This window comes from Vespa mandarinia, chromosome 12 (assembly GCF_050613455.1).
Source record: "Vespa mandarinia isolate Hongniang chromosome 12, ASM5061345v1, whole genome shotgun sequence".
In the NCBI taxonomy this organism is placed as follows: domain Eukaryota; kingdom Metazoa; phylum Arthropoda; class Insecta; order Hymenoptera; family Vespidae; genus Vespa; species Vespa mandarinia.
This window is the reverse complement of record NC_140821.1, coordinates 2,716,086-2,740,000: the sequence shown is the minus strand read 5'-3', so window position 1 is coordinate 2,740,000 and position 23,915 is coordinate 2,716,086. Positions and strand designations below refer to the sequence as shown.

The window sequence follows — 23,915 nt, the reverse complement described above, 5'->3', positions numbered from 1 at the left end:
CCGCCCCCCGTGCCCGCACCGCCACCACTTTTCTCTGTCTCGGAACAGCGACCAACAAGAGCGACGTATCCTGCGGCGAGCATCAACAGCCGGAAGTTCCTCCTGCCAGTCCACCCGCGGACGTCGAGGAAATTAAGACGAGTCAGTCGTCTCACTTGATAAACAGACATATGGTGTTACCGTTCATACCGCCAAAGTTTGCCAACGCGGCTGATTCGGATACTCTTTTGAAACCATCGGAGTATCTTAAAAGTATTTGTAAAAACGTCACAAAGAATACTCTTTCTAAAGCAAGGTTTGTATCGTATTATATTGTCATTTAATTATTCGTATAATGATATAAATAAGTATTAGCGTATATTTATACGATTAAAATCGTCGTTTTGTTTTGGGATAAATAAATTTTCATGTTACACTTTGGTATCCATCTATCTATGATTAAATGATATGATTTTTATAGATCTGTGGACAATTTAGATTGTCAGGGTAGGGATACCGAAGAGGAGGAAGAAGACGAAGACGAGGAAGAAGAAGAAAGACAAAAGAACGAAAAAAAGGAAAAGGAATCTCCCCCAGGACCGCCACCACCTCCGTTATCACCATTACAAAAATCTCGTGGTATTTCAAACGTTAATAGTACTGGCGCAACGATTAATCCCTCGAACGAATCTGAAAGTCCAAAGTCACCTCAGCAACCATTGGCAACCATTAGCATTCAGGATCTTACGAGTATTCAATTGAGAAGAACTAATACAAAAATGAATGCAACTAAAACGTTCTCCGCGCCACCACCTCGTAGCGCCTCAATGACCAATGGTACGTTTTATAAAAGGAGAATAATCATCTTGTGATAATCCATTTGAATTATAATTTACATTTTGTCTTTGAACAGTGTCGGAGCCATTTTTCATTCAAAAAACAGACCTGATAGCCGAATTGAAAAGAACAAAGGATATACCGGGTATCAAGAAACTTAAAGTAGAACGAGCGCAGGTAGAAAAGACACAGGAACAAAATTTAATATCGGAAATAAGCAAAGCTTTTAGCGTGTCTAATTTTGTCGATCAAGTGAGTAATAATTGAAAAAGAAAAAATGAATATCTAAATTAATTCTAATAAAAGATGATAGTTTAGCGTCGAAGTAAAGTTACACGTCAATTTCTCTTTTCTTACTTATTGTTTTTTTTTTTCTCCATTTTTAGTTTTATTCGTTTATTTTCTTTCTTTCTTTGTTTTTGTTTTTGTTTTTATTCTTCGTTTTCATTGATAGATTCCGGAAAAGGATAGTTCAGGGAACGTAATACCTATATGGAAGAGGCAGATGTTGGCGAGAAAGGCCGCGGAAAGAGCTAAAAAGGAATTAGAAGAGCAAATAGCTAGGGAAAACGAAGAAAGGAGACAGAAAGCGATACCACCTTGGAAGAGACAGTTGCTAGCAAAAAAGGACAACGAGGATAAAAAGTAGGACAGATAAAACCAGTTTTTTTTTTTTTTTTTTTTTTAGAATTAATAATTATCACACTTTGACATTCACATTTTTACGTATTTCTCTTTAACTATATACTGACGTAGATATTTAAGTAAACGGTACATTTAAGTATTAATAGAAATGGTTTTTTTTTGGCTTTTTTCTTTTTATCATAATATATTTAGGATTAACAACAACAACAATAATAACAACAACAACAACAACAACAACAATCACGTTCAGTCAAACGTGACGGCCGTTTCAACCGTAAAAATAGATATTACGACGACGTCGAAGAGAGACACTTCGCCAGCGGCTGCTGGTTGCAACAATCGAAAGGAGGAAAAGAACGAAAATAACGCGGATGAGAAGGGAAACGACATGAGGGACGATGATTCCGATGATGGACAAATAATACCGTGGCGAGCTCAATTGAGAAAAACGAACAGTAAATTGAATATTCTCGATTAAGTTATTTAGAATATTCTCAATTTGTTAGAACAAAAAAGGAACAAAAACAAAAATAGACGTGACGGCGTCGACTTGATTCTCTTTTTAATATAACGAATTGCTTGGCGATTTTTTTTTTTTGTTGTTCTTTCCTCTTTTTCTTAATTTCTTCTTTTTTTGTTTGTTTGTTTGTTTGTTTGTTTGTTTAGAATTACATATCATTTTGTGCTCGGTCGATAACATAGGGTAACTTTCTTACCGACGTCCTTATTATCAGGGGTGCTCTCGAATCTTTCAAGATCAACGAAGAGTAATAATCTTTAATGATATTGTTATTAAATTAAGATCGAATGTGAATGTTCGTATGATATAAGCATGAGGATTATTATAAAAGAAAAAAAAACAAAAAACACAAAAAAACATGTTTCATTGATGAAACGTATTTTCAAAATACGCTGGATGAATGAGATCGGAATGATAGTGTGTTTTTGTTAAATTGAATTGAGTTCGATAGAAAGGTAATTCTGTATTTGTATACGGGAAATCTACTACAGGTAGAGGTGCACGATATGTATGTATATAAGAATAAATCAATTTTGTGTGTGTGTATGCCTGTGTGTATGTGTGTGTGTGTATGTGCATGGATGTGCTATGTATGTATACATATATACAGAGTGGAGCAATAATTTTAATCATCTTAAATATCTCCGCTTTGTTCAGAGATATGGAGAAACTTTGTTTCTGTGAAAAGTCGTAAGGATATATGAAGTATATTTTTTTTAAATGGAATCATATGTTTTTGATTGCTTCGTATATCGAAAAATTATTAGTTTAGGAGATATTTCCCTGTTACGTTCTTATTACGAAAGAAAAATCTTTCGGGTTTTTATCTTTCAACTTCGTACATTGGCGGCTGTTAATAGTTCTTATATATCTTATTTTAAATAAATAAAATAAAATTTACATAATTATAAATAAAAATTTTAATGATTTCATTATAGTTACGTTACCTGTTATAAAAGAAAAAAAAAAAATTTCAATTATAAAAATTAGTAACAAAATCGATTTTATTATATCGATATTATTGCAATATTTAAATAAATAAAAAATAAATTACGTTTTAAAATGGTATTTGTTTCAAGTCTCTACGATTTTTCATTCAGAAGATATCGCCTTCGAAAGATTTCCATTCGTAATTCATATAATACCTGCTGTTCGTAGTAATAGTAGTAGTAGTGGTAGTAATGACGCGTAAATTCTCAGAATTTATATAGGTTAGTGTGTCGCCGAGTCAATTGAATGAAATTACTAAGTTCAATGAATCAACGTAAACATCTTCCACTTACATGGAAATATCTCTCTAACTAAAAGTTATAAATACTTAAATCAAATACGAAGATTCCTGTTTTACCGATCGTAAAAATATTGCTAATAGTAGATTTTCGTTTTAGCGATCGAGTAATAATACTAGATAATAGTAGATTCCTCTTTTAACGACCAGATTAAATTCGTCGGTAATAAAAAATTTTTGAGTAAAAAACTAACGATAATAATAATATGCTGATTTCATTTATCGAGCAGATAATAGTATAAAATAATAGTAATATTTTATTTATTGTATAGAAGCATTTGATAATTGTAGAACACAGTTTTTTTATCTCATTGATAATAGTCGGTAATAGTATATACTTGTAAAAAATTTAAACAGGATATGTTTAAATCTATCCAACTGATCAGGAAAATTATCGATCCTTAAGGATTTGTACATGCGCATGAACTATAGACATGCGCCATAAAGCGATTTAGGAGTGAAAACGGTGGTAAACCAAAGAATCTTTAACCAAAACAAACATGGGCACGCAGTAGTAATAGAAAGCGTCTTCCTTACTTTCTTACCATATACATATATTGTACATTTTTAAGATCGCACAAAGATGAGCCCAGGATTGGGTCACGATCCTTTGCCTTCGTATAACGTCACAGCGATAGGTCAGTTAAGGAATATAATTCAGTTAAATATCAATACTTTTACTCGTATATACAATTTCCTTCATTCAGTCTCTCCTTTCTTAATCTATTAACATCTTCATTCATTAAATGAAAATCTTATTCTAATATATCTTTTTTCGTCAGGTAATACCGCACTGTGCCTATGGCAACAGCCACAACACATATTGTTCCAATTAGCAAATTTCTGCTTTGCACTCTCTTACTCGGCACCGTCCTCAAAGAAGGGTATATTGTTTATGCACTCCGTTTTAATCGTTGGTATGTTTGTTTACTTCTTTCTGATTTTTCTTTTTGTTTTTTTTTTTTCTTTGTCACTAATTATTACGGAAAATATTCTCTTTAATTAAATATGATAAAAATCAATGTTTTTATTTCGTAGGTTTCATGCTGCTGTCCGGATGGGCATGGCACGTGATCTGTGCACCAGATATCTTTTCTTGGAACTTTACCTTCTTATTGTTAAATATTGGACAATTGGTTTATATTGTTTATCAAATGAGACCAGTCAGATTCGATCCTGAATTAGAGGAGGTCTATCACACACTTTTTTATCCGTTTAAAGTAAGTCATATTATCTATATTAGATAATCTAGAAAACATAGTTTATTACTCGTTCATACGATTCGAGCAGGTATCAAGGGCGCAATTTAAAAGACTAGTATCCCCAGAACTCGCAACAGTGATGTCCCTTCATGCTGGTGAAGCATATGCAATGCAAAACTTAACTAAAACGGACAGGCTGGGTTTATTGCTCAGTGGTAGGGTCAACGTTCTTAGTGACACCAACTTTTTACATCCAATTCTACCCTGTGAATTTTTAGACTCACCAGAATTTGAAAGTTCTAGAGCATCCAGAGATGATAAATTTAAGGTACCATGATAGTTAATCTTTCTTATTAAAATGAAATATATATTTCTAATATTTCTTCGTTCATAGGTCTCGATAGTTGCGGCCAATTCTTGTAGATACGTTTATTGGCAAAGATCGGCCCTGGAGTATCTCCTCGTTAAAGAAGCTTATCTCGCAACTGTTTTAACGACTTTAGTTGCAAGAGACATTGCAACAAAATTATATGCAATGAACAATAAGGTAACGAGATATAATCATCGATATGATAGCGAAAGATTAACAATGTAAAATACAATCGTATTATTTTTTGACGACTTGTTAGATAGTTACAGAAAAGGGCTCGCATTTGGATATTCGATTGCCAACTATTAACGCTGGGATAGGGCTAAGTAGTGATCATAGAAGTCCACGAACGTCTAGACAAACTTTGATACATAGAAAAGATACCAATCTTACGTCCAACAATGGTAAACTCTCTCTCTCTCTCTCTCTCTCTCTCTCTCTTTCCTTCATTCTCTCTGTATATTCCTTTGAATTTATAATCTTCAAAAAAAAAGAAAAAAAGAAAAGAAAAGTTTTTAAATAAAACACCACGTTTCATTCATCCTATTTTGTTTTTTTTTAGTGGCTGGTGCTAAACCAAAAGAAAGAATGACGAATAATCTAACTAAAAAGGGTGCACCTAACATGGAACCCCTACCGGAATTACCGTCCTGCGATGATCTCGCTTCAAGTGGTGTAGAAAGTTGGTTGGATTCATCCAGCAAATATCATAGTTGTGAAATTGTTGATGAGGAGTGACGGTACGCTTATCATGCAAGCTACCATTGTCCAATGGACGAGCAAAAATGCATCGAACCTAATTGTCTCCTTTACGAAATGATTACGCGAGAAGTTTAACGACATTTGCCGAAGGAGGAGAAGGAGGAAGAGAAAGAGGTAGGGAGAGAGGAAAAGGAGGAGGAGGTGGAGGAGGAACGAATACATTATAGAATGTAAACATTAAAAAAAAAAAAAAAAAAAAAAAAAAAAGAAAAAAAATTGAGAAGAAAGAAAAAAAAACAGATAGGAGTACGACAGAAGACTGCAAATTTTTTCAATTACCAGGTAGAAGTTAACTTTGTCACGTTGCGTAAAAATATGCACCAAACTAATTTATAACTTCAGAATGGATATACTCAACTAATCTATAACGATTGAAAACATGGATTATTACGTTTGTAATGAAACCGGAAAAATGTAAAAATAATTAATAATTCAATCGACGGCCGTTGCAATTGTTTTGCTGTGTGCTTTTAGATAGAGAGAAAGAAGGTTTGTTAATGGAGATATATATATGTATGTATATATACATATATATTTTATTATATCCGATTGTGAACAGATATGCAATGAGATGGTCAATACTAAGAAAGATAAATTGATATGTATATGTATATGTATATATATGTATATGTATATGTATATGTATATGTATATATATATATATATATATATATATGTACATATGTCTATGTGGTTAAATTGCACGACGAACGAGCTCATCGTTAGCAATAAATAATTTAACAAATTCGTACGGTCTCTTGTGGTTAATATATGCCGACCGATCGACTGTTAAATCCATTCGTTTTTGGTCTACACGGTATAGCATCTATAATAATACATCGTTTTGTTGTAATAAACGATTTAAATAATAATTTTCCAATGAATCTTTCTCTCCATTTCCTTGTCTACTTGTATTTTGAACAAAGAGGTTATGATATTTTCCTATTATCTAATTCCTTAATTTACACACACGCTACAATAGATATAATTGTATTTTTATAACGAAACACGATACAATGTATTTATAAAATTTATTTTAATCTTTTAATTAAATTATTACGCACACCGATAAAGAAAATTTCAAAGATAATATTTTACGTTAATGTGTTACATGTTTTTCTAACTTAGTGACTAATATCTGTGAAGTCAAAATATTTCATGGCGTCGTCTATTCACATGTTTCTAAGAGGCGCCGTAATATCTAAAGTTCGAAGGAAATCAATATATTTTTCTAATATATTTATTACTTATATTTTAACTTGATCATTGTTCATCCAAAAATGAATAATTTATTTCCATGGTGATTGTTATCAAAAAGAAAAAAGGAAGGTGTCACAAATCCAAACTATAATATATCGTGTACAGCATTGAAATCATAACCTAAAAATAACGTATGTTAATTTTTTATTAAATTCATGTGAGTATTTAATACAATGGAGACGACAGAAAATTGGGATGACAATAATGAGATATTTATTATTGAAAATGAAACTAAAAAAGAGGAAAATATCGAAAGTACACAAGTTGTAGAAGGTTTTGTTACGTTCGACGATTATCTTAAGGAAGTATTTGATGCTATAAGAGAAGGAATCAAAGCAGCAAATAATTTACCAAATGGAGAAAACTTTAATTATTATGAATGTTTTCCGAGTTTTAATAAAGCTAGAAAAGAAAATTCGGAAAGGTTATTAAAGATGATGCAAAAAATAATTAATATATCAGGAGTGAGCGATAATATAGATGGACGTGATATAGAAGAAAAGTTTGAACTTTTATTAGAAGCAAATGATGTGTTTTTAGATAAGGCAGGCTTGTGTATGGATGAAGAATGTGGTATATTAAAAAATCCTGAAATAGAATTAGTTGTATCGCAAACCAAGAAGGATACCAGCGGTAGTTGGAATATTATAACATCTGGAAATAACAAACAATTATCTGATACATCTAAAACTGCACAAGCGGTACGTCTATTGACTGCAAGAAATATACAAAGACCACAATTAACTTTTAAAGACAAAATTGATAATAGTTTAAAACCTTGGGAACCTAAAATTAAAGATAAGCCAAATTCTTTAAAACCATTAGCTATTTATTTAGAAGAAACCGAAGATGGAGAGGTATTTTGTCATCCTTATGAATTTGAATTGAATAAATTTCAACCTCCGGATAATCAATTACAAAAAGGTGAACCAGTTAAGTATAAAACATTACATAAAACTCCGTTAATTATGATAAACAAACCGGAAGATATCAAAATTTTATTAGATGATTTAAAAAGATATCAAGAGATTGCTGTCGATTTGGAACATCATTCTTATAGAAGTTTTCAAGGTATAACTTGTTTGATGCAAATATCAACTGGTGATACTGATTATATAATTGATACATTAACATTAAGATCGGAATTACATGAGCTTAATGAGATTTTTACAAAATCTACTATACTAAAAGTGTTCCATGGAGCAGAATTTGACATTCAATGGCTTCAAAGAGATTTGTCTATATATGTTGTAAATATGTTTGATACCCATCAAGCTGCTAAACAACTTAATTTACCATATTTAAGTTTATCTTATCTTTTGAAACGATTTTGTAACATAGATCCGAACAAACATTTTCAACTTGCTGATTGGCGTATAAGACCTTTACCCGATGAACTTTTAAAATATGCAAGAGAAGATACGCATTATTTATTGCATATTAAAGATATTTTAAGAAATGCATTAATTGATTCTTCAAATGGGAAGACTAACATTTTAAAAGCTGTATATGATAGAAGTACAGAGATATGTAAATTAACTTATGTAAAGCCAATATGGACAGAAGAAAGTTATATGAATATGTATAGGAAAAGTCAAAAATTCTTTAATAATAAACAAATTTATGCTTTGAAAGAATTACATAAATGGAGAGACATGACGGCTAGAGAGGAAGACGATAGCACTGGTTATGTTTTACCAAATCATATGCTTTTAAATATAGCTGAGACATTACCACGTGAAATGCAAGGGATTTTGGCTTGTTGTAATCCAATTCCACCATTGCTTCGACAAAACTTATTAAAACTTCATAAGATCATACTTAAAGCACGAGATCAACCTTTAATAAAACCAGTGAAAGAAACTGATATTAGACAACGATTTGTTAGAGAAAATCATGGAGTAAATTCAGAAGCTTGGACTTATTCTCCTCACGATATACCAAGTGGTACAGAAGCTAGAGCCGATTTACCTTGTCTGTTAGATCAATTAAATCAATTAGAAATAGAAAAAATATTAAATAGCAATATTAATGTAAAACATAGCATTACAGTATTTGATAGTCCAAACTCATCTGAGGTAATTTCTAATATTTATAATTATTATATATTATATAAGTTAAAAAAATTATATATTTATAAATTATAAACAAAAATATTATTTTTAATTTTTTTAGAATGAACAATCAACTTCTAATGAAATGGAACAAAATAAAAAGAAAAAATTCATATTCATTAGTCCCTTTGAAAGATACAAACGTGTAATACCTGTGATAGCTAAACAAGAAGAACAAGACAGACAAAACCAAGAAAAAGAAGAAGAAGAAAGATTAAATAAATCGAAAATCGAAGATACACCTTCGCCTACATTTAAGACTGATCAGAAATCTCTTCCCGATCAAACTACATCGGGTCAAAGTTCATGTCGTAGAAAAAACAAAATCTTCTCTCTTTGTTTGCCTGGAAGAAAAAGAAAAAGAAATTTATCTGTGAGAGATTCATCGGATGAACGATCTGATAGTAATTTGTCTACACCAATTCCTTCTTTAAACAAGAAGATAATGCAAGGTGTGAATAAAGAATTACTTATAAACACAGATACAACGAATGAACAAAATAAACAAATAACTGTACAAAATGTTTCACATAATCAAAATTTGCAGAATGATACTATTAAACCTTTAAGGTATAATTGATACTCATTTTTATATCCATGTAAATAAATCTTGATATATTTATTTTTTTTTTTTTTTTTTTTTTTTTCTTTTTTTTTTTTTCCCCTTTATAGGGCACGTAAGAAAGGAGAAAAAAAAGCAAATGAAAAAGAATTAAGACAAAAAGGAATGCTTCCTGTAGAAAAGTTTGACTATAAATCTGTTGACTTTAATAAAGCTTTCCAAGGTGGTAGTATTATTAATGATGGAACAAGTCAAGCAAACTTTGTACAGCCAAAAGTAAGGATTTACATATGTATATATTTTTATAAATATGAAGATAATTATATCAATGTATAAAATTTATTAACAATTAACGTTCTTCTTTTTTTATAGCAGGGCAAGAAAAAAAATAAACGAAAGAAAAAGAAGCAAAATCTGACTACATAAATATATATATATATTTTTTAATTATTTTTTCGTTTAAAAATATATAATATTATACATGAACACATAACAATCCATTTGTGTATATATTATATATATATATATATATATATATATATATATATAACATTATTAATAAAAAAAAAATGTTACAATATATAGATTAATCAAACGATGTAACAAAGAAAGTTATTAAGGTTATTTTATGTTTACTGTTTATATTTACATGACATGCCTTATCATTGAATTTATGATAATGATAAATTCTGATTTTATATTCATAATATGAAAGGTCATTATTTTAATATCTTTCACAACGAGTATCACGTGTATTTGATCGCCTCTATATCGAACCTTTTATCTCATGTTTATTTAGAATATAGGAGATAGAAATAATTAAATCCATTACAAATAACTAATTGCTTCCCAGTTGAAAAGAATCATACATTCAGTTCAAATCAAACTATGTAATGAGTATCACTCTGTAATTTTCAAACGTATTATATTATTTTATATTATTCTATTAATTTCTATAATATTCTAATTATATTCAAAATATAAAAAAAAATATATATATATATATTCATAAAATAATTAAAGATATATCCCAAAAAGCTTTGCCGTGGAAATGTTAATAAAGTTAATTTAAATACATATATTTTTTGTGTGTGCCTAAAGTGTTCAATATCAGTATTATAATGTTATTATATATAGTATTGGCAATTGCATTAAATAATGTTTTAATCATGAATTGCGCCTGTTTGAACAATAATAGAACAAATTTGTTAAATAAAAATTTATCAGATTTTACTTATACATGGGTAGACAAAGTCCGTGATGATTTAGTAAATTTTATGTCTAATAATAAAGAAATAGATTGTTTTGGTTTAGGAAAAACAGTTGCTATTGTTTTAGCATGGTTTTTTTCTGACAAAGCTAATGAATTAAAGTTATTAGATATTCAATTTCTTTTATCATCAAGAAATCAGCCGAACAGAGTACAAGTGTATATTGGTGAACAGTTTGGTTTGGAATGGACAGATTTTAAAATTGAACGTAGAACTATTATAATAGTACATGGATTTTTATCTCACAGCAATGAGAAATGGATTACTGAAATGGAGGAAGCATTTCTTAAATGGGTATTGTAGAACAAATTTATTATTTTAATAAAAACATATTTCATATATTTATCTTGTTTCTATATTTAATAGAATGATGTTAATGTAATAATCGTGGATTGGAGTGCAGAAGGTAATACGTGGAATTATTATAAAGCTGCCATCAATACTAAAATAGTTGGACATCAAATTGCAAAGTATGTTGCATATAAATGATTCATTTCTAACATCTATAATAATTAATTTGATAAATAATATTCTTGTCTATAAAGATTTTTAGAACATATCGTAAATGCAACAAAAGTTACATCTAATTGGGGTACTATACATTTAATTGGACATAGTCTTGGAGCACATATTTGTGGCTTTGCTGCAAAAGAATTTAAGAAAAAAGAAAGTAATTGGATAATACATAGAATCACTGGTCTAGATCCAGCACAGCCATGTTTCAGAAATACAGATTCATCTATTCATTTGGATAAAACAGATGCACCATTTGTTGATATAATTCATACTAATGGAAAATTACTCTCCAATCTTGGCTTAGGTTTACCAGAGCCTATTGGTTTGTTATATATTTGTTATAGTTTATTTTTTATTAGTAATGTAAAGTTCTAATATATTAATAATTAATATGCCAAGGTCACGTAGATTTCTATCCTAATGGAGGCCAATATCAACCAGGTTGTTCTGAATCCAACAGAACGATCTTTGGCTATTTACCTATTCCTCAAACATGTAAGATAATATAACTTTTTTTAAATAATTTTATAATATGAAAGAAATTATTTATTTTCAGTTATTCAACAAGCAATATGCAGTCATGGTCGTTCTTATGTTTATCTTACTGAATCTCTTTTATTAACTTCTATGAATAATTGTAGTTTCTGGTCACATCATTGGGACTTGACATATAGAAATATAAAACAAATAATGTCTGAATCATGTAACGAAGATAATTGCATTGAAATGGGAATTAAAGCAGAGAATTATCCTCAACGTGGAACTTTTTTTCTAATTACTTCAAATAGTACACCATATTGTGGTAAATATTATTTCAAATTGCTAATATGATAAACTTTTAATATACATATAATAAAATTAATGTGATTATTTTAGTTAATGAAACAGAATTACCAAAAGAAATAAAAACACATTTGAAAATCGATTATATTGATGAGCTTCAGGATTAAAAGAGAGAGAGAGAGAAAGAGAGAGAGAGAGGGAGAAAGAAAGAAAGAGAGAAATACGTAATTTTATTATATATGTTACGGACAAAGTCCATAATAGGGGCATCATGAATAATGAGAAACAATGAAAAGGTCATAACATATATACAGATATTATTTTCGTAAATAAATGCATTTTTTATCTTAAAAATACTATTTATATATAGCGTTTATACTTGTACGTATCGCATTTAAATTATTTTTTGACTAATATTTACAATTGGCAACATTTATATTATTTTATATACAATTTCTAATGACAAAGGATTTAACCAGTTAGCTCATAGCGCTATAAAATCATTTAAATTATATTATGATAAATGTAAAGAAAACAAATTGCGTAAGGACATTAACAATTGTTACAGCATAAGTACCTGTTATATTCTAATAACATGGTTGGTAACATTAATATAATTTTATATGTTGAGCTAATTATGGTTTAATCACGTGTTTTGTGCGTTTACATCGCCGTTTTAATTTTTAATCATTGGCACTTTGTTCCTTGGTATTTGATAAAAAAAAAATCATCAAAATACATTGTGTGATAGATAATATCCTTTAATGTATTACTTGGACATATGTAGCAGGAAATATACCAGTTCGTCCTTTGCATTCACCTATCCACCAGCCATCTGCTTGTTTTTGATGAACAGTTATTAAGTCACCAGGATTCAGACTTAATTCGTCATTAAGATTTGCAGCATAATGATATATTGCCCTGCACTGTTCCGTACTATCTGACTTAGGTGTTACAACCGTAACATCAACGTCTTGATTATTATTGTCTTCTGAATGACTACTGAATTCATCGAAATCACTAAAATCTTCTTCATCCGGTGGATTTTCTGAATTACCATCACCAGCCGTTCTATCCGCCCAGTCTCGGTTCTCAGTTTCATGTCCTTTTACTAAATGTACATCTATTTCGTCATCAATATCTTGTATCTCAAAAGATTCATTCCTTGCCCAAGAAGGAATCTAGAAAAATTATTAATATTTAAATATAATAATAACATATTTATTTTGTAGATGTTCATATAATAATTGTAAAGATTTTTATATTATTTCTTACCTTGAGAACACTTTGCTGAAGTCCTTGTTTATCTCTAGAAACTAATATGTGTTCTGCTAAAGGATGCTTGTTCCTTTTGCTACCTTCAACTTCTGCTAATGTCCCACCAACTTTATATCTTGCAGCTTCCAAATATAGTAGCATAGAACGCATCTTTACAAAAAAAAAAAAAAAAAGAGGAATAATTGATTAGAAAAAATATATAATAGGTATTGTAGATTCCTTTTTTTTTATACTTACATGATGTAATTTGTCTGTAACATTTTGTGTACTTTCATCAGCTGCGAATGCAGGTGTCTTGATAAAAGCTCTATGTAAAGTTTCCAATCCTTCTCTTCCTCGCCTTTCTCTTTCTAGATCTTGTCTTATTAAATGCAAAATTCTAACTAATGATTGTTTTCGTCGTTCTCTGTTCATTGCTAACGTTATATGTTCCGCATAAAAATCTGGAAGTAATTGTTCTGCATTTACTGTATCATTACTTTCTGTTCTACGTATAAGATTCTTCAAAATTTCCACATCCTGAGATACATTACAATTTCGTATGGGTGTAGATAAACGATCAGCACTCTAAAAAAACATTGAATTACAAATTAATAATAAAATTATAAAACGATATTATGGATATAATAATGAAGGAATTTTTTTACCTGCTGTAGACGAGGAGCAAGTGCTTGCAAATGTGCCAAATAAACATTGGCAAGATCTTTCAAGGCACTCAAACGTTCTTCTTCAAGGAGTTCCATTTGTTTAGATCCTTTTTTTACCGTACTTTCATATTCCAATCTAGCTCTTTCAGCTCTTACGCTAACAGTGTAAAATTCTGTATCAGCTCTACGAGAAGAATCTTCAGCTTTTCGTCTCCTAGCTTCTAATTTATTCGCTTCTTTTTCTGTCATATGGTGATTAGATGATTTATTATTATTTTGTTGGCTTTGACTGATAGATTGCAATCTTGCCAAATCCTGCAGCCTTTCGTTCTCTCTTGCACAAGCAAAACTTTGCTTCTTGGTCTTTGAAGCAATGTTACGCCATTCCTGTAGAGACTTTAATGCTTTGTCCACAGAATTTTCAATTGATTTTCTTGAGCGACCTTGAGCCTCTGCTACGCCCACCTATGAACATTCATTTTTAATAAATATCAATTAAATTCTAAAATGATAATAAATCATAACTGTTAACATTAAAATATTTACTTCATTAGAATGCTTTTAATATATTTGTAATATTTTACAATTAACAAATTATCTGTTATAAACGTAAATGTTTTATCTGTTTTTTCATTTATTTATTTATTTATTTATTTATTTATTTATTTATTTTTTTTTTTTTTTTTTTTTTTTTTTTAATAAACAATAATCTTCAACTTCATCGAACTGAATTTCACCGAATAATTTTTTTTACTTTTCTTTATTCAAACAAAATCTATCTGTAAAATATGTACGTTTTAGATAAGTCCTTAACGTTATACAGAAGAATGGAGAATAAATTGCAGCAGAGTTTTAGAAATTGAAAATGTCGTAATCGTTGTAAAACGCGATAGAATTTATGTAGAAGATGACGTCATTCAGCACCTACATATATAACTCAGCTTATTTCACGATCGAATAATTATATATCTATGTATAAAACTTACTCTCAACGGTTTTGCTAATTGTTCGCCTAACGCAATGCCCCATACTCTGTGGGCTTCAGCAGCAGCTTCCATTTCTTCTCCGACACACCTCCATGCCTCGTTCACACCTCCATTGCTGTTTCCACCTGCGTAAATAAATTAATAAGTATATATATATATATATATATATATATATATACATATATATATATATATATATATATATATATATATGTGAAAGATGTGCATGTACGTATGTTAAAAATTTTTAATAAATTCGTATAATTAAAAAAAAAAATTATTTGACAAAAAAATATATACAGCTTAATTTTTTGTCTTTTTTTTTTTAAATAATTAATACCATAATATATTAAATAATTTTCAAGAAGTTATAATAATAAATAATTCTTTTCTATAATTCTCTTGGAGAGAAAAATATCAAAATAATTTTTACTTACTTTGATCTTTGGAACAAGCCTTAGTTAATTTACTGCTCAATTTACTTAGCCCTTTAGCATACGTAGCTTCCAGTTCAGCCCTAATCAATAAGAAAGAAATTAAACAAATTTAAATTACATTTTTCTATACATGTATATATATTTTGTATGTTTATATAAAAAAAAAAAATATATATATATATATATAAAAATACGAGTACTTGAGTTTGTTCATTAAGAATATTATAATCATATCATAAAATATGACAATATGATTTGCAACTTTGATTTATTATGCGTGTATGCACAATTATTTTGCATTTATTACAAATAATTACACATCAAAATAATAACTTTCATAAAGAATCATACCTTTCATGAAGAATCGAAGCCAACTCTTTGCAAAAATCTCCACCTTGTTTAACATATCTTCGAATATCTTCAAATCCACTTTGGCCGCCCTTAACAAACAAACAAATATTAATATTAATGAATGAATGAATGAATGAAATAAAAAATGTTGTTAATCGAATGAAAAAAGGAAAAAAAAATTATCAATAGGAAAAATTCAGATTTTTAAATAACACATAAAACAAGAATAAATTTTGAACTAAGGGCATTCTGAATTTGATTATGCTTTTGCAATACGGCTAACCGGACTTCCAAAAGAACAAAAAAAAATGATTAGTAATAATCTAGTTCTCAATCGTTAGATAAGTTTCCACCATGGTCGAGTTAGAATCTAAGAAGGTCAAAACCGGCTCATTAATACGGTAACGCGGTGCTTGCATAAAGACGTAAGCACACGTAAAGAAATTTACTTATTATTTACTTATTATTCACTGACGTGAAAAGGAAAAAAATTGAAGAAAAAAAAAAAAAAAAAAAAAGCCATAATCGAAACGATGGTGAATGGAAATTAATTAAATGTCAAGGAAAGACACCTGAATCAAAAGACACGCGTTCGTAACCTCGTTCAGATTATTTTTTATTTTTTTATTTTTTTTTTATTTCTTTTTCAAGAATCTATATATAATAATTGTTTAATTCCATATAGGATATAATAATATCAGAAATTATGACTCAATTAGACAATCGAATGAGAAGACATTAATACGATTCTTCAATTAAAAAAGAATTAAATTATAGAATTGAAAAAATTCCAAAATACTTGAACTCCAAATTGTTTAAATTAAATATAATAATGTAGGAAGATCATTTTTATTTCTGCATATTAAATACATATGTTTTGTCTTCTAAAAAAAAAAAAAAATAAAAAAAGTAGCTATGTATTTCTCAACCATACTTTGATATTTTTCAACCATACTATATTTTTCAACAATTTCATATACTTGTGCATTACTTTTTTCTTCTTCTTCTTTTTTTTTTTTTTTTTTTTTTTTTTTTATAGTTTGCTTTCGCTTTTATTATCTCATACACGTTTTCACTGGTTTACTACAGTGAAATCGTAGAAGTCAGAAGAACAATCATATTGTTTTAAAATTCTACTTTGACTCTACAAATTCGATAGAAAATCGACTCCCCGTTTCTTTTCTTATATTTGTTTTTTTTTATTTTTTTTTTTTCTATTATTTCTTAAAAAGAGAAATATAGAAATATGGGGAAGGGTGAAGAAGGGAGAGTGGAAATTACAGAAAGTGCTTTCTTAGGCACTCAATTTCACATACTTCTATGAGAAATACATATATACGTCAATTTCTCTCGCACACATTTATCTATAAAACAGTACACAAATATATATATGTATATATATATATATATATATATATGTGTGTGTGTGTGTGTGTGTTCTTCTTTCTCTTCGGTCCACTAAGAAAATTTACGACTCAACGTGATTTAATGTTCTGCGCTATCTTGGTATAGCCAATTCGAAAAACATATCTGAATATGTAAATGTAATCTAAATTTTGAAGGAACCACCTACATAAAAGTAAAAGTGAATAAAAATTATTTAAAAATGTATAATTTTACAATTTCGAGCTATAACATTTTATAAAAATAACGTATATATATATATATATGGAAAGAGAAAATATGGGTTTATAAAAGGAACGATTTATTATAAATCGTTTCGATCTTTAAAACTTCAGATTTATTCGCATTAATTATCTATGATAAATACGATATTCGACATGACCCCCATGTGGAATAGAGCGAGCCTCATTAACGAACACGTTCCTGCTTGTGTGTTGTAATATGTGATAAAAGTCTTATAAATCAGAGCAGTGGCCTTTTCGGACACTGTCTATTCGAGAGAGAGAGAGAGAGAGAGAGAGAGAGAGAGAGAGAGAGAGAGAGAGAATTTTATTTTCTTTTTGCCATATGACGATATATTATGAAGTTCTATATCGTGAATGAATTTATTTGAAAGAACTTTCTATTAATTTTTCTATCTATTTTCTATAAAATATTTAATCTTCCATATCCATTCCACATTCGTTCTATAAAAAAAAAAAAAAAGAAAAAAGATATATATTTATTAAATACGATCAGTTATATAAATATAATAATAATAATAATAATAATAATAATAATAATAATAATAATAATAATAATAAAATATATATTTAGAAATATATTTAGAGAAAGAAAATATTTATATAAAAAATAAAGAAAGTAAAAGAAATTATAAAAAAAGAAAAAAAAACAACAACAACAACAACAAGAATTATTGACAATAAATATAAAAATTTTTTTCTCTATATAGTGCCCCGAAATTGTTGGAAGAAAAAAAAAAATATGAGTGCAATTTAAAAACACATAAAAAAAATAATATTCTCTAAAAAAATCATAATAATAATCATCGAATAATCATAAATACGCACGGGTGGTTTGTACGCGCGTGCGCACGATTAAAACAAAGTCGGCTATTTTCTCCAAGCTACAACTTTCCCACACTTTCCATGTACACCGTACTTGCCATCGTAGTTAACTGACTGACTTTGCTTAGAGAGATACCTCGGCACTTAGATTTATGTATGTTACTACCATTTCTCTCGTGCGGTAAAAGGTCTTCTAAGTAAGTAAGACTAAACGAAAATCTGCGATGACTTAGAAATCCATTTGCAAGATCAAAAAAAAAAAAAAAAGAGAGAGAGAGAGAGAGAGAAAAGAAAAGAAGAAAAAAATTATTTGAGGAAAAAATATGAAGTACTTATGTAATGTTAATGTACTAAGTAATTATTTAGAATTAAATAGAAATTGACATTCGTTTATAGACAAAGTTCATATAATTGTTTGCGGAAGTGATTAATATTATTATCAAAGAGATTTTTTTTTTTTTTTTTTTTTTTTTTTTTTTTTTTTTTTAGTTTATAATTAAATTTAAACAAAATAATTGTAAAGATTTTTACAAAAAGCTAACAATATTATTAAAGTACATAATAGTTTTTGATATTCATACCAATTGTATGTACAATTATATAACACAAATACGGATGTTGAACTCTTCGAAAGTATTACAACAATATAGAAAAATGATGTCGGAAGTAGAGAATAATGGTATATAAAATTATCGGAATAAGATAAAAGCGATAAAATGTTGTTTATTAAATTTAAATCGCAGTGTATATTCTCACCGGAAGAAAAGAAAGAGAAAAAAAGAAAGGAAGGAAGGAAGGAAGAAAAGAAAAAAAAAAAAAAGGGAAGCAGTTAGGTGAATAATACCGTAAGATACCCATTTTGCAATACGATCACACGGACTTTCGTAAAAGTGAAAGGTCCGATAGCACTTCGCGGAAAAAGCGAAAGGCCATTTCGCTTATTTACACTTTGCCATAGATTTATCGATGGTTCATCATTTTCTTAACAATTTAACGAAATGGCGGCTTTTGTTTTCTTCTCCCCTCATTAAAAATTATTATTATTATTATTATTATTATTATTACTACTATTATTATTATTGCTATTACTATTATTCTTGTTTTTATTTTTTATAAAAACCTCTTTTTATTATTATTTTTCCAATGGAATAAAAGTAGTTCCTAAAAAACTGTATAATTAAAAAAATAAAAAAATAAAAAAATAAAAAGAAAGAAGAAAATAGTAAATCGACATAAAAATCTATGGGAAAAGAAAAATAAATAAAAGTAAATTGGATAAAAATTATTCCTACAGTATTTATGCACGTATATATATATATATATATATATATATATATATATATATATATATGTACGTATATATGTAAAACATTGTATATATTTACATACATACGTTCTATGGTTTACGATCGAATGGATCGTCCATGTGACGTCGATTTAAATGGTGTCTGATTGTAAGTGGAGGAGGGAACAACAGTATCCCGTCACTTATAAACTCTGTATGTGAGTTAGAGAGATCGTGCTTCTAGCGGATATAGTGAATCATAGTTATCTACATATATTCGCATGATTAAAATACAGGATAATGATCGAACGTATAGTGCAATGGCTAATGGTAAAAATTACGTAGATATTGATTCAAGGATATCTATCTCTGACACAGTGCCGTATCTTCTAACAGATTTTTGTACCAGATAAAACGCATTTTTTGAGCGAAATTTTTTTTCTCTATGAAGATGTTCCTTAAAAAAAAAAAGTGAAGGGGCGGTAGGTAAGGGGAAGAAAAAAATATTTAATTATACGTAGGAGATCGATGTAGGTAGATATCAGATTGAAAAACTAGGATACGATTGTACCTCTTCGTGAATATCGTTGGTCGTCTGTAAGAGATGAGTGGAGGCCATTAACCCTCTGATTGACCCCAACATTCTCCTCTTAATCATGCCGCCTTTCCCAGCTCGATCCCTTGTCGTTTCGAGCTCGGCACTAGCAACACAAGTCTCATCATTCTCCGTATCGGAACAGAGTTTGTCCATGCTGAACGAGACAGGTAGAAGCGAATTCCTCTTTCCATTACCAAGGATATCATCCGAGCTAGCGGTCTTACAAAATGCGGTCCTTCTATTTGCGAACATCTTATCTTCCGGATTGATATCATCGATGAAAATTCTATTATCTGAATTTGGTGAGCCTGAATTCGAACGTCTGTTTACGTTCGATGAATTATTATCATGTTCCTCATTGGTCTCCTTTGTTATCGTAGATAAACCAAACTCTTCGACTCTCGTTATAGAACCTAATTCTTGGGTTCGTGCTTTTGTTAAATCATAAGAAGCATATCTCTTGCCCTTGCTCAACTTAGTGTCCTTGAAAGATAAATCATGATCATCGTTAAGGTCAGTGATCATCGCACCGACGTTTTGCATTCGAGCGTGTCGCTGAATAACTTCACTGAGCTTACTCTTCTCGTCTCTTAACCAATTCCTCATTTTACCCCAAGCCTTACCCAACTTACGTTTCTCTGATCTAATACGACTATGTGATACATTAGACGCAGTATCATTCGAGCATTCAGGATCCGAATAACAACCAGACGTCGAAGTAATTCCTGTATCACTTTCAGAAGTCTTCTGATGTTTTCTCAATTTCAAGGATCTAACGGATGATCCATGTGATCTGTTCGCTGTACGAGTAAATTTTCTTTCGATAATAATAATCTCCTTATCGGTTACATCGTTATCCGATTTTTTCGCAACGTCAATTATTGTTTTACTGGACAATCTTTTCGGTTTATCATATAATTCGGCAATTGCATTATCAGAATTTTCTTCGATCTTACGTTCGTTCTCCTTTGTCAACGTTTCGTTATCATTATCGATATTAGAAGATTTTTTAGGAAAATCATACAATCGATCCAGAATCGATTCCTCGATATTATCATTTTTATCTTCCAATGAAATTTCATCTATCTCTTGAGTATTCCTTTCAAGTAATTCATCACCTTGAAGAAAGCTGAAACTTATCGTTGGCATTCCGTGCTCGTCGGTTTTCACAAAAGTCGTTGCCATTAATTCAACGCTACTACTGTGTACCTTATTTTTATCCTCCAACGATGTTTCTACGGTAGTTTTCAAATCGTTAGAGATAATCTTTAATAATCTCGATTCATCTTTAATATCTTTCGAATTCTCATGTATAACCATATCCATATTGTTTTCGTACAATGCTTCTTCGACGTGAATTTTGTCATTCGAAACGATCGAGGAAACTGACGTAGGTCTTTCATTATCTTCTTGACACTTTTGATCTTCCATTTTCTCATTAATCATAACAACTTCGTTCTCACGGAAATCACGACAATGTATTATTATTGGTGCTGGTATGTCATACCAAGTTGTAGTTGAAACTCGATTATTTTCGTTATTCATATTTAAAGAATTCAAAGTCGAGCTTTTCGATGATGATCGTAAGCTCGTCCAGACATGACGCACCTCGTTCATTTCAATTTCAAAGAAATCCAATTATCCAATAGAGGAAGAAAAAAACAAGTTTCACAAGTATCTTTTCTTCCATCCCAAGACGTTTTTCATATCAAGTATCACTTCAAAAATTCACTCGATTTAAAGTCCATCGAATAACTTCGTCATATTTTTCACGCACAAAAAGAAAAGAAAGAAAAATTACAAAAATATATTAAATAATTTTCTCGAAAAGAATCTTCACATAGATATATATATATACATATATATATATATAGATATATATATATATGTATGTATGTATGTATGTATGTATGTATGTATCCTACAAATTATAGAAAGTATTTCCGAGTAGATTCGTGAAACTTTTCTCCCGTAGCAAACGTTGTTTTCTCTTCGACATCGAAGAATCCGTTCATGGGAAGGTTACGCTCTAGCGAAGTTCGTGTTTCGATCTAGAACACAATGTTAATTCTTTTCGACGCATCGTTTTTCTTTCTATTTTTTTTTTTCCTTTTTTTCTTTTCCGAAATAAATAAATCCTATCCGTTTCCGTTATTAATCAAAGGACAAAACGTTACGTTTATTTCCATCGGTACAGACAAAGAGAAACTTTCAAGGTTCCTCGATAATGATACTAATTTCACAATCTAATCGCATTGATCAAATATTAAACTTAATGATTAAACAAATGAATTTAAGAGAAAAGAATAAAAACAAAGAAAATTTATATATATATATATATATATATATATATATATATATATATATATATATAAAAGATAAAAAAAACAGAAAGAAATTATTTTCTTCCAGTTAAAATCGATTATTATTGATCATTAACGTTTGGCTAACACGGAAAGTAAATAACATTTACTATGTAAACATGATGTCACGCACGCCCATTTAGCTCATTCGTAGGCTGCTCTTCGATGAAAACAGAACGAATGAAGAATGTAACGACGATATATAGCGATTTAAATATTTCAAGATCGTAAAAACTCGTCTACGATCAATAGGATTCGCTTAAAACGAAGATGACGTTCAATCCTATCGACGATTCACTTTTTCTTTCTCTTTCGTCATAGTTTTTCTCTTTTATTCTTTTTTTTACACGATGAAACATCGCGATTTTCTATTCTACACCATCGACACTATAAAACAAGTTCTACGATAGAATTGGATTATGTAAACCGTGGAGGAGACACGAACAGTTTCAAGCGCGCGTTCTACTTTTCACAAATTTATTGTTCTTCCGATGGATTCACCTCAAAAGAGAGAGATAGAGAGAGGGAGAGAGAGAGAGAGAAAGAGAGAGAGAGAGAGAGAGGGAGAGAGAGAGAGAGAGGATGGAAGGAGGGAGGGAGAGAGGGAGGGGGTGAGATGGGCTAACTTATCTCTATGTTAGCTCAGTTCAACGTTAAAGATTTTCTTGTTGCAACTAATCAGATTTTATCTTTTTACGATCTCTCTTTTGTAGTAATTAAAATATTAGATAAAAAAGAAAAAATTAATAATTAACAATAACAATGAGAAAGCTAAAGAAAAAGAAACAGAACAATTACAAATATATCATTTTGATCTCCTTCTCTCTTTCATTAATAATAACACTTAATTCGCGAATCTAATCAATTTCTTTTTTGTTTTCGGAAATAAAATATTTCGTTGATATAATTGTATACTTCGTCTAAAAAAAAAAAAAAAAGTATTTACGAATCAACTAATGCAACGTACGAGATACAGACGTAATATAATAATATTAATCGTGCAATGTTAAATATATTAATCGCACATCAAGCTTTCGTTGATATTTCAACAACCGAATTATCTACGATATTTAAAGTAAACAAAGAAAAAAAAAACAAAGAAAGAAAAAGACCAAAGAAGTTAAAGAAAAGACTAGAAAAAGAGACACAAAAGAAATATAATTTAGCACGTCGGACTCACGAATGTGACAAAATGTCGGGACGAATAACACTGAGCATGACATCGGAACGACGTTCCGGCAATGACTGGATTCACATTCGAAGCCGTATTATACAATCGTGTTCAACAATTATATCCGTATTACGTCGCGTGTACGCGCGTCGCGATTGCACAACTCCCATGCGGACGCTGCACGCTGTATTTCTTCTATGTAGATACGCACACACACCT

At 29.7% G+C, this 23,915-nt stretch overlaps 5 protein-coding genes across 10 annotated transcripts in view; 4 read left to right on the top strand and 1 right to left on the bottom strand.

The window, feature by feature from the left end:
• Window positions 1–2,045, top strand: part of f (espin protein forked) — a 20,915-nt gene extending 18,870 nt beyond the window's left edge. For both annotated transcript variants that reach the window (XM_035883436.2, XM_085660593.1), the window contains 5 exons: window positions 49–295; window positions 461–816; window positions 893–1,068; window positions 1,271–1,461; window positions 1,654–2,045. In XM_035883436.2, coding sequence (XP_035739329.2) covers window positions 49–295; window positions 461–816; window positions 893–1,068; window positions 1,271–1,461; window positions 1,654–1,939 — 1,256 coding nt within the window. In that variant the 3' untranslated portion in view covers window positions 1,940–2,045. The remainder of the gene's footprint in view (window positions 1–48; window positions 296–460; window positions 817–892; window positions 1,069–1,270; window positions 1,462–1,653) is intronic.
• A 921-nt stretch (window positions 2,046–2,966) lies between these two features.
• On the top strand, window positions 2,967–5,730 carry LOC146872644 (popeye domain-containing protein 3-like). Its single transcript, XM_085660596.1, has 7 exons — window positions 2,967–3,907; window positions 4,052–4,186; window positions 4,308–4,489; window positions 4,560–4,799; window positions 4,866–5,018; window positions 5,101–5,245; window positions 5,404–5,730. Exons 1-7 carry the CDS (start codon window positions 3,853–3,855, stop codon window positions 5,577–5,579), a joined length of 1,086 nt encoding a protein of 361 aa, XP_085516722.1. The 5' UTR covers window positions 2,967–3,852; the 3' UTR covers window positions 5,580–5,730.
• A 167-nt stretch (window positions 5,731–5,897) lies between these two features.
• On the top strand, window positions 5,898–10,064 carry Rrp6 (exosome component Rrp6). 2 transcript variants are annotated; one of them, XM_085660591.1, is made up of 4 exons: window positions 5,898–8,941; window positions 9,039–9,547; window positions 9,650–9,815; window positions 9,912–10,064. In XM_085660591.1, the coding sequence occupies exons 1-4, from the start codon at window positions 7,037–7,039 to the stop codon at window positions 9,963–9,965; spliced, it is 2,634 nt and encodes an 877-aa protein (XP_085516717.1). In that variant the 5' UTR covers window positions 5,898–7,036; the 3' UTR covers window positions 9,966–10,064. The 2 variants fall into 2 exon arrangements, with proteins under 2 accessions (XP_085516717.1, XP_085516718.1); XM_085660592.1 differs by having other exon boundaries at window positions 9,915–10,054.
• A 434-nt stretch (window positions 10,065–10,498) lies between these two features.
• Window positions 10,499–12,346, top strand: LOC118449190 (phospholipase A1). The gene is made up of 6 exons (XM_035883463.2): window positions 10,499–11,104; window positions 11,177–11,280; window positions 11,356–11,648; window positions 11,726–11,821; window positions 11,883–12,128; window positions 12,203–12,346. Exons 1-6 carry the CDS (start codon window positions 10,661–10,663, stop codon window positions 12,274–12,276), a joined length of 1,257 nt encoding a protein of 418 aa, XP_035739356.2. The 5' UTR covers window positions 10,499–10,660; the 3' UTR covers window positions 12,277–12,346.
• Window positions 12,347–12,870: 524 nt separating this feature from the next.
• On the bottom strand, window positions 12,871–23,859 carry Nost (Nostrin). Of its 4 annotated transcripts, XM_085660590.1 has the most exons (11): window positions 23,706–23,859; window positions 22,636–22,912; window positions 22,088–22,213; window positions 20,136–21,917; window positions 15,809–15,897; window positions 15,458–15,537; window positions 15,021–15,145; window positions 14,035–14,499; window positions 13,625–13,954; window positions 13,385–13,537; window positions 12,871–13,290 (listed from the first exon to the last, which is right to left on the bottom strand). In XM_085660590.1, exons 4-11 carry the CDS (start codon window positions 21,777–21,779, stop codon window positions 12,871–12,873), a joined length of 3,306 nt encoding a protein of 1,101 aa, XP_085516716.1. In that variant the 5' UTR covers window positions 21,780–21,917; window positions 22,088–22,213; window positions 22,636–22,912; window positions 23,706–23,859. The 4 variants fall into 4 exon arrangements, with proteins under 4 accessions (XP_085516716.1, XP_035739333.2, XP_035739332.2 ...); XM_035883440.2 differs by lacking the exon at window positions 22,636–22,912 and having other exon boundaries at window positions 23,706–23,819; XM_035883439.2 differs by lacking the exon at window positions 23,706–23,859 and having other exon boundaries at window positions 22,636–23,011.
• Window positions 23,860–23,915: the final 56 nt, after the last annotated feature.

What these genes read in the sequence shown, in the direction of transcription:
- Rrp6 (XM_085660591.1), top strand. Translation starts at nt 7,037, where the DNA reads ATGGAGACGACAGAAAATTGGGATGACAATAATGAGATATTTATTATT. An exon ending in ATAGTCCAAACTCATCTGAG is followed by an intron (nt 8,942 to 9,038) that starts GTAATTTCTAAT and finishes TAATTTTTTTAG; the next exon opens with AATGAACAATCAACTTCTAA. An exon ending in GATACTATTAAACCTTTAAG is followed by an intron (nt 9,548 to 9,649) that starts GTATAATTGATA and finishes TCCCCTTTATAG; the next exon opens with GGCACGTAAGAAAGGAGAAA.
- LOC118449190 (XM_035883463.2), top strand. Translation starts at nt 10,661, where the DNA reads ATGTTATTATATATAGTATTGGCAATTGCATTAAATAATGTTTTAATC. An exon ending in GTTGGACATCAAATTGCAAA is followed by an intron (nt 11,281 to 11,355) that starts GTATGTTGCATA and finishes TTGTCTATAAAG; the next exon opens with ATTTTTAGAACATATCGTAA. An exon ending in TTTACCTATTCCTCAAACAT is followed by an intron (nt 11,822 to 11,882) that starts GTAAGATAATAT and finishes ATTTATTTTCAG; the next exon opens with TTATTCAACAAGCAATATGC.
- LOC146872644 (XM_085660596.1), top strand. Translation starts at nt 3,853, where the DNA reads ATGAGCCCAGGATTGGGTCACGATCCTTTGCCTTCGTATAACGTCACA. An exon ending in TATATGCAATGAACAATAAG is followed by an intron (nt 5,019 to 5,100) that starts GTAACGAGATAT and finishes ACGACTTGTTAG; the next exon opens with ATAGTTACAGAAAAGGGCTC. An exon ending in CAATCTTACGTCCAACAATG is followed by an intron (nt 5,246 to 5,403) that starts GTAAACTCTCTC and finishes GTTTTTTTTTAG; the next exon opens with TGGCTGGTGCTAAACCAAAA.
- Nost (XM_085660590.1), bottom strand. Translation starts at nt 21,779, where the DNA reads ATGAACGAGGTGCGTCATGTCTGGACGAGCTTACGATCATCATCGAAA. An exon ending in GCTTCGATTCTTCATGAAAG is followed by an intron (nt 15,538 to 15,808) that starts GTATGATTCTTT and finishes CTTATTGATTAG; the next exon opens with GGCTGAACTGGAAGCTACGT. An exon ending in AATTAGCAAAACCGTTGAGA is followed by an intron (nt 14,500 to 15,020) that starts GTAAGTTTTATA and finishes GAATGTTCATAG; the next exon opens with GTGGGCGTAGCAGAGGCTCA.